The following is a 13,632-nucleotide window of genomic DNA, read 5'->3' on the forward strand; positions in this document are numbered from 1 at the left end:
CGGATATCGACTTGGCAAAGAGGTCAGATCATTGAGCCACTGCTACAACCACTAGGTCGATCAATTAGACTAGATTATTTTAAACTAAATTAAAATAAAACATAAAAAATAACACTGGAAAAAATATGCATAAGTATTAATAGACTTTTAACTTTTAATACTATTAAAATTTATGGATATGTACCATGCATTATTCTTTAGTTGCAACATAAATAAAAAAATAACCATAAATTATCTAGCTTTATTTAAATTTATGTAAAAATATACATTAAAGAAAAGTATATAGAACTTATTGGTATTCATAAATTATTTTGAATGGTAAAGTTTTAAAATATCAAATAATAAAATTGGGTATATTTTTTTATCTTTCACTTTCTAACAAAAGAAAAAAAAGATTGATATATATATATTTTTTTAGAAGAAGAACTAATCATGAAATACCATAATTTATTTAATAAAATATATATAATATTTTTTTTTAATAAGCCTCAATGTTTCGATTGTTGTCTTAGAGATCAAGTCTTTGCATCATAGTTATTTCTCTATCAATGGAATTTGTTAGCTCCACATATCTTTCCACCAACAAATGCGTGGGTGCATGAGACATGCCTTGGATCCTGTCACTCTAGATGGACCTTATGTCTTCATGTAAAAATACAATATTACAAAAATATTAAAAAACGATAAACCAAGTTGACATGATTCAATGGTTTCCTTCTCCAATTATAAAAATATATGTGTAAGCAATTAATTTGTTAAGGTAAAAAGAATTTAAACTCTCAAAACTCTATTTAATTGAGGATACTCTCGTATAGGAAGCATTACCATTTTTTTAGTATGAAAATAAAATACAAGGGATGGTAAAATAAATAATGGATCTTATATATATTTTGAAAGAGAAAATAAAATAGATGATATGCGTATTTGTTTTATGCCAGATTACGTAGTAGGAATAATTTAATACTATCATTGTTTGATTCAATGGATGGATAAACTAAGGTTTGATGGATAACTCGGATTAGTCCATGAGGTAAAAAGAACTTTCCATATAAAGAACTTTCACCAGAGTTCATACCCCGGACTCCGGAGTCTCCCAAAGCGGAAGAAGGCCGGAGGATCGAGCGTCCGTCTCCGTCTCCGTCTCCGTCTCCGTCTCCTCCGTCAAATGGTAAAGAAAATTCTCATCTCTCTCTCCATGCTCCTGATCTCCTCTCGAGAAGGTTGCGATTATTGCGTATTCTAGGGTTTTGAGATTAAATCTCGGGTTTTGAGATCTCCCGTTCTTGGATCGAAACATCTCAGGCATCGAAGCCTATATCGAGTCCGGTCCCCGTTGCGTGGTATCCGTCGTTGGCCGTGCTGATGCTTTCCATCGGTCTCGTGGTCACCGCTTCCTTCTTCATGTAAGCCATCTTTCAGACTCTTCTGGTATCTCTTTTTCTCGTGTCGTTCTTTGATAAAACTTGATGAAGATGTCGTTGTTCATTGGGTTTCTATGAATGCGAAATATTTTAGATTCAAACCCTTGAAAAGATTGCCCCGAAGTTGGTTCTTGAATGTTTATTTTTGTGAAGTTTGTTTTTCCTTATGAATAATTAGATTCTTGTTAGCTATATAAAACGTTCCTTGTTGATGACTATATAATAATATACTGCAAAGTCTTCAAGCCATTACCCTGTTTCCAATGTGATCTTTTCTACTTGGAGTTCCTTGACCTTTATATTCATTATAGATTAATATGCAAATGCTTGCCTTTAGGGTCTGGTATGCTGTTTTATGTGAAAACTTGTTTGGCTGAAAGCCATTCATAAGATCCCAAATAGAACTGCAAGAAGTTTCTCTTGATCGTTTATAATTTATTTTTTGTTTTGGAACTTGGAAAGCTTATGAAAACTGATACATGTATTATTATTATTAATGGAAGGCTAATATGAAGAGAATTCTGGCATATAAGCTGGGAACAAAAGTAATGCTATGCCTTTGACTGGAAATATGATTGAAGTTCAGGACAGGCTTCATTCTTCTCTTACCGGTGAATTTTGATAAATGTTTTCATCAAAGGTATTGAAATATGTCGATCAGTATGAACTTAATCTTTATTTTGGGAACTGGTTCTTTGTCCATTCTAGTCACAAGCCCTATTTCTTTTTTCTCCCTTGGCAACGACAGATGTGTCAAATAAGCAAGTTCTAGGCTACATTTTACTAGTACTCTGTTTATCTTGATGTTTTAGGTTACATGTAGGTTATAACACCTCTTTAAACAATTTGGATTAACAACTCTCAGGACTGGAAACCTATTTGATGGTAGCTCATATGCTCTAATTTTATTTTGTTTTATTACAACGTTTGCTTATCAAACTTTTATAAATCTTCGCAAAATTTAAGGAGCTTCTCTATTGCTAGTGTCTCTTTTATGTTATATTTTGGTAATTATATGGTAGAATTGTTGTTGACTAATTATGTCTATAAGATTTGATGAGAGAACATGATCGAGTGAGTGGCTGGGCATTTTTATTGGTCTGCTGGTATAGAACCATGTTAAATTGTGCTTTTTGAAGGAGAACATGGGTTAACAAGAATCAGGATCATGATAATTACTTGGTTAGATGACAGACATATAGATTGGCAATTGTCCTTGTGGTACAACGAAGAAATCGTTTTGATCGTGTGCGTAACTCTTTTTTAGTAGGGAACAATATAGAATAATGACCAAGGAGAAGATGGATTTGTCATGGGTTGAATTTTCGGTTTGTGGGTTGCCCTTTGCATTTCAACCTTTTGCATATTGAGCTGAAATGACATATTGATTTAATATTATTGCAGTAAGTTGAGGAGAGAAGTTGGTTTGGTTTCTAACCTTTTGTTAACACCTTTTTGAGATGCAATCTTATGCTGAAAACCTTATTGTCTATGTAAGAAGTTTGATGGTTTATAGATGGAAGTGCATTAAAATTTTGCTATTTATCAATCAGAAGCCTCCTAGATCTTCAAACTTGTTTGATGGTATACATTGTTTCCTAATTTTAGCTTTTGTCCATTTGGGTCTGGATTGACTTAGTTCTTTTTTGGGGAGAACCATGTATATTGTCCAGTTCTAGTAGCTTTGAGTGATTCAGCATCTCCATTTATGTTATTAGGTCAAGAAAGTTTTCTGACAACTACTTTCTAAGATCTAAATATATAATTATCTTTTCATTAATATATTGACCAGTAGCAGCAAGCATCAAAGTTATCCAGTAAATACTTCTTTGCTCATGGTGGAAATGACTGTATCAGAATCTCACTAGCATTGATAAGAATTGACTTTTATGAGCCACCAAACAAGGCCATATAATTTTTTTTGTAGATTGAAACATGAAACTCATCGGACAGAGAAGTCTTCTTTACTTGTTATATAAAATTTGATATATTCTTACTATTCTTCTCTTGATGGTTCATGTGATTAAGGATTCATTTCAAGGTATAGCAATTCTGCAGCATCAAAAGTGCCATGGCCTTGTCTAGAGTTAGACATCCGATTTTTTTGATCTCTACCTCTCTCTCTGTGTTTCTGTCTCTCTTGCTCTTTTGCTCGCGTGCTAAACATGCCATTATTATGGGTCTGTGTTGTGAAATTGATGATTAACTTTTATGATTAGTTAAAAGTAGAAATTTTTGAGTATTATGAAATAGAGAGTGATAGATTAGATTAGAGGAGGAAATGCTTGTGGGTAGATCTCCAGAGAGCTGATATTTTATGAATTGGTAATTGGGTTGAGAAGCTGGTTTTGGCTTGATATCTGGTGTTACACTAGCCTTTATTTATAATTTTCTTTCAGTTTTTACATATTAGTAGCGCTAATGAAGGTTTTCCTTTGTAATATTGGTATTTTGGGATTTCCTTCAGCTGTCAGATTTTTTCATCTTTAAAGTGAATCTGAATGAAGAGATTGTTGACTGTATTGACTTTCTCAATGCTCTGTTTAAATGCTTAATCAAAACTTAGTGGAAGCATAATAGAGTATCGAAATGGAATTCTGAGGATCGACTCTAGTCACGTTTCACAAAGCCTCCTTGTTAAAGTTATGTTTTGCCGCCCTGAATGCAGACCATATATGCTGCATATATGGTCTACTTGCTTCTTGGGCTCCTATAGCATAATATGTTTCCCACATATGAGACATAGATAAACGATTTGGGGTTTCTTTTCTACATGATTTGCCACCTCGGTTTACTTGAAGAGGATGCCAGAAGACATCTTTTGTAGTACTGTCAATTGGTAAGGGGCAATGTTTTTTGATTTCGAAAACAATTTACTTCCTTCATCTTTATATAGGGACATCTTCCTTTGGAAACCTCAGGTCATGTTGATCTTTTTGGACATTTTATTTAGGAAGATGTTTCTACTATAGATTTCTATCATTACTCTGGTTAAAAGGAAACATTATGGTCCTGAAATTTTTTTTTCGTTCAACAGAGATTTTTCTAAGAGGTTAAAAAACTCTGCTTGCTTTTCTGGGTCACCTGTATAGTCAATCTTTGACTTAAGACTCCTTTTAGCTTGATTAGGTGTTCCGTGTATCTCTACTGTTCTCCATAAATATTTAATTGCTAAATGAAACTTTTATATTTTTTTTGTTTTTGCCTTCTGTTTGATCAAGCTTTATTTTTATTAGTACTTGGGTTGTATTCTCTCATCTCCCCGTAGGAAATGTATTTTTTAAAAAAGTGACAAGGTTACTGTCAAAATTTTCAGTCCAATAGTGCTGCATTTAGATGGTACTCAAGTAAGGATTTATAAGTACTACTTGATGTTGTTTGCCTGTCACTATGTGAAAAACACTTGGATTTCTATAGCATTGTATGATAACTGTCTATTTAAATTAAGCTTCTTGAAATAGTAAAGATCTTAGAGAGTAGAACCAATTCTGCTCTTTAAAATTAGTGTGTCAATGAAAACTGTGATCGCAATTTCAAATGATGATAGCTTTATCGGTCACTTCCTAGGAAGAAGCTGTTGTCCTAGATGAAGGAAAGAGGAGATCAAGATTAACTAAATAAAAAAAAAGAGAAAAGGGACCTAAACTAGCTTGGGCTAGTGCATGAAGAACATGGTAAATACAGAACAAACAATTTCATGACCTGATGAAATTTACTATATTTAACAATATTAAGCGATATCTTTTTTTGCAAATTGATCCAGAAATGTTAGAAGAAAAATATTTGGGTCAAGAGTCTTCAAGGGAGAAAGGCCAAATATTTTGAATGTAAGTGGTGTAAAATTCAGGGAAGAAGAATATGATCTGGAATGAGTGGCTGAAGAAAGTTGATTAAATTGAGAAAATGCTAAGCAGGTTATTATTTTAGTGAAGTCATCAACTTCAGGCATTTTTAGCTCTTGCATGAAGTTTCCTGTAATTCAATCATTTTATTGGGGTTGCATATTTATGTGCGACAATTCAAATTAATTTTTGCTGCACCTTTTCAGATATTGCATCACCAATTGAAAGTCATACTAGTGTTATTTAGGGATTTTTGTTTGCATATATAGTTACGTATATCCTTTTAGAAGAAATGCGTATATATTTGCTGACCATCTACCTCTATTAGCTTCCATTGAGATAACCATGGCCTTTGTGAGTTATGAATGAACCCATGATGCAAAATGACAGTATTGCAATTGAACTAAATTGCGGAGCTTAATTGGCAAGTTAGTTCATGTCTCCTACAAATGTCCTTGGCCCTTAATGTTTCATTATCAGTGAATTACCAAACCGGCACGAATCAGGTGGTTTGGCCCTGACTGAAGCGAACCGATGCCCAATCGGAACGATTTGGTTCGCCTATAAAAGTCTTTGGCTCAATGGTTCTCCCCCCCTCCGTTTCTGTTTGATTGTTTGAGCGCCTTCGAGGGCTCACTCATTCGCTTCACCACCAGATGCCTCCGGCAAGCCTCCCCTCTCCCCCTCCCTCCCCCCTCTCTTTCTCTATGTCTCATCCCCTGTCTCTCTGTCTCGCGTTCTCGCTTTGCTCTCTCATTTTGAATTGCTTCTTGAGATCTAAAAAAAATTCTGGTCAGCAGAGCTCGAAGATCTCTAGGGTTTCCAGGTTCCAAACTCGTCGCTGTCTTTCGTTCCTCAATTGAGGTACTCATTTTCTTGAGCGATTCTGTGGGGATCTTTGTTTTGGGTTATCTACGAGTGTTTTGGTTTGTGGACAGGAGCAATGTATCACCACCGTGCATGGCATCTGTGCTCTTGGCCAGCTGGAATAGGGGAAATTGTCACCGGTATGCCTCCCCCCTCTCTTTCTCCCCCTCCCCCCCCCCCCAACCATCACTCTCCCTTCCTGTTTCTCCTTCTCCCCTCCCTCTATCCATTTTGGTATACCTTGGATTGGCACGGTACAGACCCGCCCTGTACGGAATCGGTTGCCGGTCCGACCTTTGGTATCGAGCGAACCTTGCTCATTACGGCTGTTGGTGTTGGTTGACACCAGAAGTGGGTTGAAAACCTCATAACTTGCTTCCCCATCTACAGCTGGAGCCTCAACTGGACCTACCAGAACAAATATTCACCACCATACAGAGAGGGTAATCTGCCACTGTCAGGCCTAATAACAGAATTCAGGTGAAATTGTCATGTTGCATCTTGAGTTCATCTTTTACTCATAACGTTTATCTCCTTGAAGTCAATTGTGGCAAACGGTGAGGGGTATATATGTAAGTTTGTCATTTTTGTAGGGACAATTTCAAATTTTGCAGGAATATATTGCAAAATCCCCGGCATTTGTTACACCTACTGGTGTCGAAGAGGTCAAATTTTTTTATGATTCATGTGATGGCTCAGCTTTTTCCCTGATGTTCCACTGAAATATAATATTCTGCTAGTTTCAGATTGAAGTCTCTTTACGGATTCGAATAAAGATGAAAAATGTAAAATTGATTAAAATGGTCTCTAGATGATGTTTGTTTCACGTGAACCTTTTTTGCTATCTTGTGGTGGGAGGAGTGAAAAGCCTTTTGAGTGTCTGATTTTACCATCTTCTTTTGGAGCACCAATAGTAGCATTTTCTGAGAAGTAATGTTTCAGAATGATAAATACTGGAGCTCTCTCTTTGGCATTTCTTGCTTGTGCTCTCGTTGATAAATTGCTTTTTTTTGCAATTTTGGGAGGTGCATGTCCCACCTTCAGTAGCAGAAGCGATTGTCATTAGCGACAACTTCAGTGTGGATCACTTTATGACCCACCTTGTAGTTTGGTTGTGCGCCCCTCCATTCTTCGCAAAATGGAATACTTTTATTGCTAGAGGATTTCATTTTTCTCTTGCTAATACTTGGCATACTGCAGCTATGAAGCTACTTCATCCAGACGGAACCGTAGCCTGTCAAAGGAGATCATAACTGGGGCCGTCGCATCTGTTTTCTTGGTAGTCACTTGCTGTCTACCTGTAAGGTCCATAAGTTTGTTGATACCAGCAAAATTCATATTGATCTCTATTTTTTCTGTTGCAGGGTTTTGGATCTCTGTTCCTGCTGCTTGCAACTGGTGTCTATGTCTAATTTCAGAAATGCCCCAAAATGGAACTTCAGTGTTCTTTAAGAACTAAAATATTTTGATTATTCAATGTACTACGCGCGCCAATGCCTGCTATGTGGAACTTGGGACCACCTTCATAGACCCGGACATGAAGTGCAAGACACTACAGCACCCCTGAATCTGGAAGAATTTTTGTTTCAATCATTAGACCTATACTAGCTGGTGTAGTATTTTGCTGCATGATTTGATACTCCTGTTGCCCTGAATTGTAGTGCGGCGGTGTGGCGAGTAAATAGCAAAATCTAGATGACTTAGGACGACGATTTTCTCCCGCGATTCTCAAGCTCACCCAATTGAACCAGAAGTTTTTATATTTTTGATGAAGTTGGGACCGATGATCTAGCTACACTGCACTTGCTTCTGATTACTTGCTGGTGCTGAATGGTTGTTGAGCCAAAACACCTGTTGGAAACAATCGTTGTTTTATTAGCATGATTTGGCAAAACATACGTTGAAGCTTTGGGGTCGCTAAGGTATAACAGCTTGCTGTTGGAGTTCTGGCGTCGGCAAAACATGTCGACATTTCTCGCATCGGGTGTCATAGCAGATACGTCACCTTTTTATTTTTTCATTGGAAAATTTGGAGCACAAATCTATTTTCTCACTTTTGCCAGCAACTAAACAGAAGAGCCTGCCTGCAGACATTAATCAAAAGAGAAAACTGTAAGGTAGAGCCATAGAAAATAGAAAATGCGTTAGTGGAATGTATTGGCTATTCATTTCGTGCAGCCCCATTCTGGGCCCTGGCAGGGAGTGCGGCCCGGATGGTGGCTGTAGTGTGCTTGGAGATGCATGCGCTATATGCGTTAGTCGTTTACAAAGCATGGTACATCTTCAGCAAGCAATTTGCCAATGCTAGAGAGTTGCAACAAACTACCAGAGTGTTGAAAGTGTGGCAGGATAGGAAAGCTTTCCAGTACGACTTGGAAGGAAACATGACAAATCAATTGTAAGCAGTTACATCTTGATCAGGCAAAACAAAGAAAAAACTTGGAAATTAAAAGAACATGAAACTAACTCTAAAAATAAATGTTATGAGGCCAAGGAACACTCAAATAGGAACACAAGCATGTATGATATTTAGTTCTTCTAAAGGCTGGCAGTATATATGACTCCAGAATCACATGGTAACTGCATAATATAATTCATCCAATCGCTAAAATATATACTAGTGGTTGCAGCATAACAATTTCAGCTCTAATTATGAAGCATCCACATATCTTTTGACTACAATTGGGCACAATACAACAGCCATGGATGGTGTCTCCAACATAACTGACATGGAACAAGGAGACAGACTGAAAAAGGCATAGGCAGTGGATAAGATGGCACCAAATAGTACATGTTCTCAGGAATTTACACTACTGAAATGACAGGAAGTTGGATAATAATAATATGGAGATGATTCTGAAAATTGATTAGCATGTCATGAACAATAAAAATGGATAAAAGAATATAATGAGGATATGAACCGAAACACAGCTTCTTTAAGAAATGAGCACTTGGCTTCTGTACAGGAAAGAGTCTCTCTTCAATTGATGATTAATTTTATAGATCTCAAACTACTTTTCTTCTTCTGGTGGCAATGTTGGACTCTTTGAGCACATGCTGATACTGTGAAGCTCTTTCATCCTCTCCATGGGGTTGCACAAACCTGAGAAATTTAACTAATTTGGTCATTCAGTTGAAAGAAATTTTCTGTAGTTGGGCATGTACAAACCGGATGTGAATACTAGAAGGTTGTCCGCTGATGGCACCACGCTGACAGTGTTCAATGAACTAATTTATTATGACAAATGATCTAACTGTTGGATCTCTCAGATATTTTTCACATTGAATCAAATAACAAGCAAGAAATTAATGACAAACATGCTAAATCTAAGAACTGAGTTAAGATGTGTAGTATTGTCGGTACATGAATGCATCGGGCTTTTGTTATATAGGGCATACATGCAAATATTTCAATGCAATCAAATGACAAGTGCTTTCTTTTCCTTTTTTGATTTCTTATACAAGGGATATTTATAGTTCTTTCCTTGTGTGCCAAAAATAATCCATAATGAATGCCTTTTGAAATAACATTGATTAATATGATTAATAGGATAACAGTGAGATCTAGAAAGAGTTAATTTATGTCTGTTTATGTTGAGTTGGATATATAAGTTATAAATATAATGAGCAGCAATATCCAAAATTTTGGGAAATAGACTGAGCTCTAATTATGGAGCATTTGATTCAGTGCAAGCACTAGGAACTGTATGCATCCACTTTCCACAAAGTGACTCCTCCCCCTTCTCCTTTTGCTGAACAAAAATATAGAAGTGGCGATTTTCGCCGAAATCCCACTTCCATCCTCAAACTTTTTGCTAACCGAATATGACCTTAGTTGAAGTCACACTATGTTGCATGCGGTTCTCTCCTCATGATATGTCCAACCAAATGAATAGAAGAGAGATGATCTATATACCCTTAATGTTCCAACAAGTCTTCTCCAAGCTTCAAACATATACTATCTTCACAGTCCACTACTTGCTAGATAAAGCGCCAAAGCTACTCAGAAGCAAAATCCAATTGGACTGGCCTTGAATCAACAACAAAGTTCCCACTTCTATCCCATCAACTATGGTAAATGAAAACCTAGTTCGAGGACAGCTAAAAACAGGCAATTTCTGAACCAAGGATAGAAAATTTGTTCCAAATAAGAAGACGATTTTCAAATTGTAATATCACATTACTTGGTCACTAGTATCCAACTACTGTTATGAAAACTAGCATCCAGAATCAAAAAAACTCCATTTCCAGTAAAATGTGAACTTTGCCCACCCAACCATCCAATAATAAAAAATGAAGTAAATCAACAGGTAAAGTTCCCATGAAAAACCATTAATGAAGTTTGATGAAGTCATGCGAGGAATAAAAAAATTACAAATTTCTATTATGGCCATATGAAAATGATGATTGCAAGACCACATGTAAATACATCAGTGCAAAACATGCTATGATATGATTCCTATAAGGATCAATTCCAACTATTTTATTTTCTAAAAGTAACAAGGCAAAATGCAACTATTTTAAGAAAGAAAACATTTAAGATGGTTTCTAGTGCTGGCTCATGCTAGTCCGTAGTGGTGGGAAAATAACAGCACCCGAGATTGGATTGGCATGGGGTATCAGGTGCAGATTGATATTTTTATATATTTTTTATTTTTTGGTTTTGGCACAGCATGGCATGTCTATCCCCCATGCCAACAATCCTTAAATTAAATCCTTGTTTCAGACAATCACTATAGCACATCATACTTTATTATGAATTGAAATATTCAAGAAACTGAGATATTTATGCATAAATATTCCTGCATTCAAACTGGAGTAAAAAAATTAAAAACATCAATTATATGCTCTGTAATTAAAAACAAAGGGCCACAATTGTATATAGATTTTTGGACAACACCAATCTCGTTTCTATCAGAACTTGACATGTCTGACATCATAAGCACTAACATTTGGCCAGATCCGGCAGGATTATCCAGAAATTGTATCCACAGCTGCATTTTTGTAGGTTTATTCCAACCAGATCATCATTCATGAATTTTTCAATTTTTCCTTACCTGAACATCTTGGGATGTCCCAGACAGCAATAGAGATGGGTGTGCATTTAGGATCACATATTACTCAACTATCTTCATGAATGATATTCATAGAGAGCATCCATGAACCAACAGCGACATCCTCATTACTGAACATTCTCAAATAGAAACTGGAATGCATAAAAAAAAAAAATCAATGACAACATCAGGAGGGTATAGAGTTTCCTATATAAATATCAAATCAATTCACTTCAGATGCAAGGGTGCCAGTCCCAAACATGATGACAAGAAAAACCCTCTTCTCCTACTATGTTCCTACCTCCTCAAAAATGGTGAAAATGAACAATGCATTAAGCTACCATGCACAAGTTTCTATCAGTAATTAACACAATTATAAGACTTCTAAAATAAAGATCACCAATAAATCGAGATGCAATCTATCAAAATCACCCTGGACTTGGGTTTTTGACTTCTAGTATTTCTGAATATGTTTTACTACCAAACAATCCATTTTGTTGTTAAATTGGACTATCTAAAATATGTGAATTACTCATTTAAACAGTAAAAAGGAAGTAAAATATATCAATTACTAGGTAATCCCTTCCAAATCAATGCCTGCTATTTCTAATTTCCACTTTTTCACCACATGTCTCTTGCCACCATTATCTACACTTATAACTCATAAATACTATCTAATGATGGCTTCCAACATTGAGACTTCAAGACATGTCCAACTCATTCACGATGCTGATATGATGGTTCAAGTAATGTTGACACCAAGGGGTAATGAATGGACATGATAGCCCACTGTCCTCATCATTGTCCTCCTGGACTTTCATGCCATAACTGAGTATGATTGAGCCGAAGCTCTCGTGAAATCACTGGTACTCTTAAATGATTTGGATTGATATGTTCCCTTTGCCCACTAATCTAGTACCTGAAACTTTTAGCTCACTCTTGAATGCGTCTCCCATGAAAATCATTGTCGAACCACCAGAAAGTAATTACCAATGGTTTAAAACCCTAATTTAGATCTATCTTGATGAGGTTACCAATGCTTTAAAACTGTAATTTAGATCTATCTTGATGAGCCTCTTTTCTTGATCTACATTTAATCCTCGTCTTCTATGAGTTCAAGATCCAAGATCAATAGCCAGATGAGAAAGGCATAAATAGAAAAAACCTAAGATAGTATCAAAAAAAGATGAATTTATAGGCCATAACTAAGTACAATTTAGCAGAAACCCTCTTGCAATCACCACAACTTTTACCTCCATCAACTTGGGTTGATCTGTTTTTAACTCTTTCCCCTTTACCGGAGTTCAGAAACTTACTCTCTAAAAGGAAACAGGAATTCATCAAAAGAAGAAACTAGTTAGCGACCTTTCTCGTCTAATTTTATCAGCCATATTTCTTCCAGTAAAAAAAAAAGGAAATCATCCAATATCACGAGCCGCTTTTCTTTCTACATAAAATCCTTCCCTTCAGAGTTCAAGATCCAAGATCATCAACAAGAAAACAAAAGAAAAGGACAAAAGCGAAGGGCGGACGTCACGAATCATACCTTCCCAAGCCCTCCGGAAGGGAAGGAAACCAGGTACTCCGGAGCGCGGCTCGGCGATCGGCGAGGAGAAGCCGGTCTGACCCCGACGAATTCAAGAAGCTTGGGCCGCGCGACGACACCATCTTTGTCGCCAGATAGGGACATCGTGCCGAGGGTCCCAAGGGTGTCCTCGGCCCGCCCGCAGCGAAAGACTGCGACGGTCCTGCGGGGGCGGCGGAGGACAACGGCAACAAATGCGATCCCGCCTACGCTGCGAGGATGCAGACGGCGGAGATGAGGAGGAGGAGGGGGAGGCGGCGGGGCGAAGGGTTTGGGCTTCTTGCCCTTGTCGTCCTTGAATAGGAGAGGAGAGGGGCGGGGCGGGAGATAGGTCGCAGAGTGGAGGCTGGCTGCGTTCCCGTGATTTGTGGTCCCCCGAAAATATTTCTGAGGGGGCGGGAGGGTCTGTTTGAATGGTTAGGCCGAAAGAAATTTAAAACTCAGTACGATTCTAGCCGATCCGCACCAAAATATTATTTGTATACATTTATAGATATAAATTTAATTTAGTTTATAATTTTATTATTTATATTCGTCTAATTTATAAATTTATAAACTTGACAGGGCAATAGGGTCATTTACACGAAGTTGAAGTTGTTGAAGCCGACAGAGGAAGAGGAATTAGATGTGTTTTTTATCATTCACAAGCAGATAATTTTTTTTAGTGTAACCGCCGCAAAACATATCCTATCATTATATTGGACGCTTTTATCTTAAATGCAAAATCTAGTAAATAAATAAATAAATAATTTTGGTGTGTGTTAGTATGAGCCACATCTAGATGGATCAAGTCAAAAAGAGCTGCTGACTAGGCGGCCATTTGTTGCTGATTATAACAGGTCCGAGTTGTGGAAAACTTTATT

At 36.9% G+C, this 13,632-nt stretch overlaps 1 protein-coding gene and 2 long non-coding RNA genes across 4 annotated transcripts; 2 read left to right on the top strand and 1 right to left on the bottom strand.

Moving 5' to 3' along the window:
• The first annotated feature begins 1,017 nt into the window (after positions 1–1,017).
• LOC103709575 (uncharacterized) lies at positions 1,018–7,732 on the top strand. The gene is made up of 4 exons (XM_008795010.6): positions 1,018–1,168; positions 1,303–1,403; positions 7,331–7,409; positions 7,495–7,732. The coding sequence occupies exons 1-4, from the start codon at positions 1,166–1,168 to the stop codon at positions 7,540–7,542; spliced, it is 231 nt and encodes a 76-aa protein (XP_008793232.3). The 5' UTR covers positions 1,018–1,165; the 3' UTR covers positions 7,543–7,732.
• LOC148700534 (uncharacterized) lies at positions 1,422–7,323 on the top strand. The gene is made up of 3 exons (XR_015971639.2): positions 1,422–6,127; positions 6,202–6,270; positions 6,521–7,323. It is a non-coding gene; the product is annotated as an uncharacterized LOC148700534 (long non-coding RNA).
• On the bottom strand, positions 7,494–13,182 carry LOC113462884 (uncharacterized). 2 transcript variants are annotated; one of them, XR_015971640.2, is made up of 3 exons: positions 12,731–13,176; positions 11,188–11,336; positions 7,494–9,233 (listed from the first exon to the last, which is right to left on the bottom strand). It is a non-coding gene; the product is annotated as an uncharacterized LOC113462884 (long non-coding RNA). The 2 variants fall into 2 exon arrangements; XR_016398153.1 differs by having other exon boundaries at positions 7,494–11,336; positions 12,731–13,182.
• Positions 13,183–13,632: the final 450 nt, after the last annotated feature.

The sequence above is a fragment of the Phoenix dactylifera genome, chromosome 12 (assembly GCF_051530095.1).
Source record: "Phoenix dactylifera cultivar Ajwa chromosome 12, Ajwa_hap1_PhDact_Kaust_v1.1, whole genome shotgun sequence".
NCBI classification, from domain to species: domain Eukaryota; kingdom Viridiplantae; phylum Streptophyta; class Magnoliopsida; order Arecales; family Arecaceae; genus Phoenix; species Phoenix dactylifera.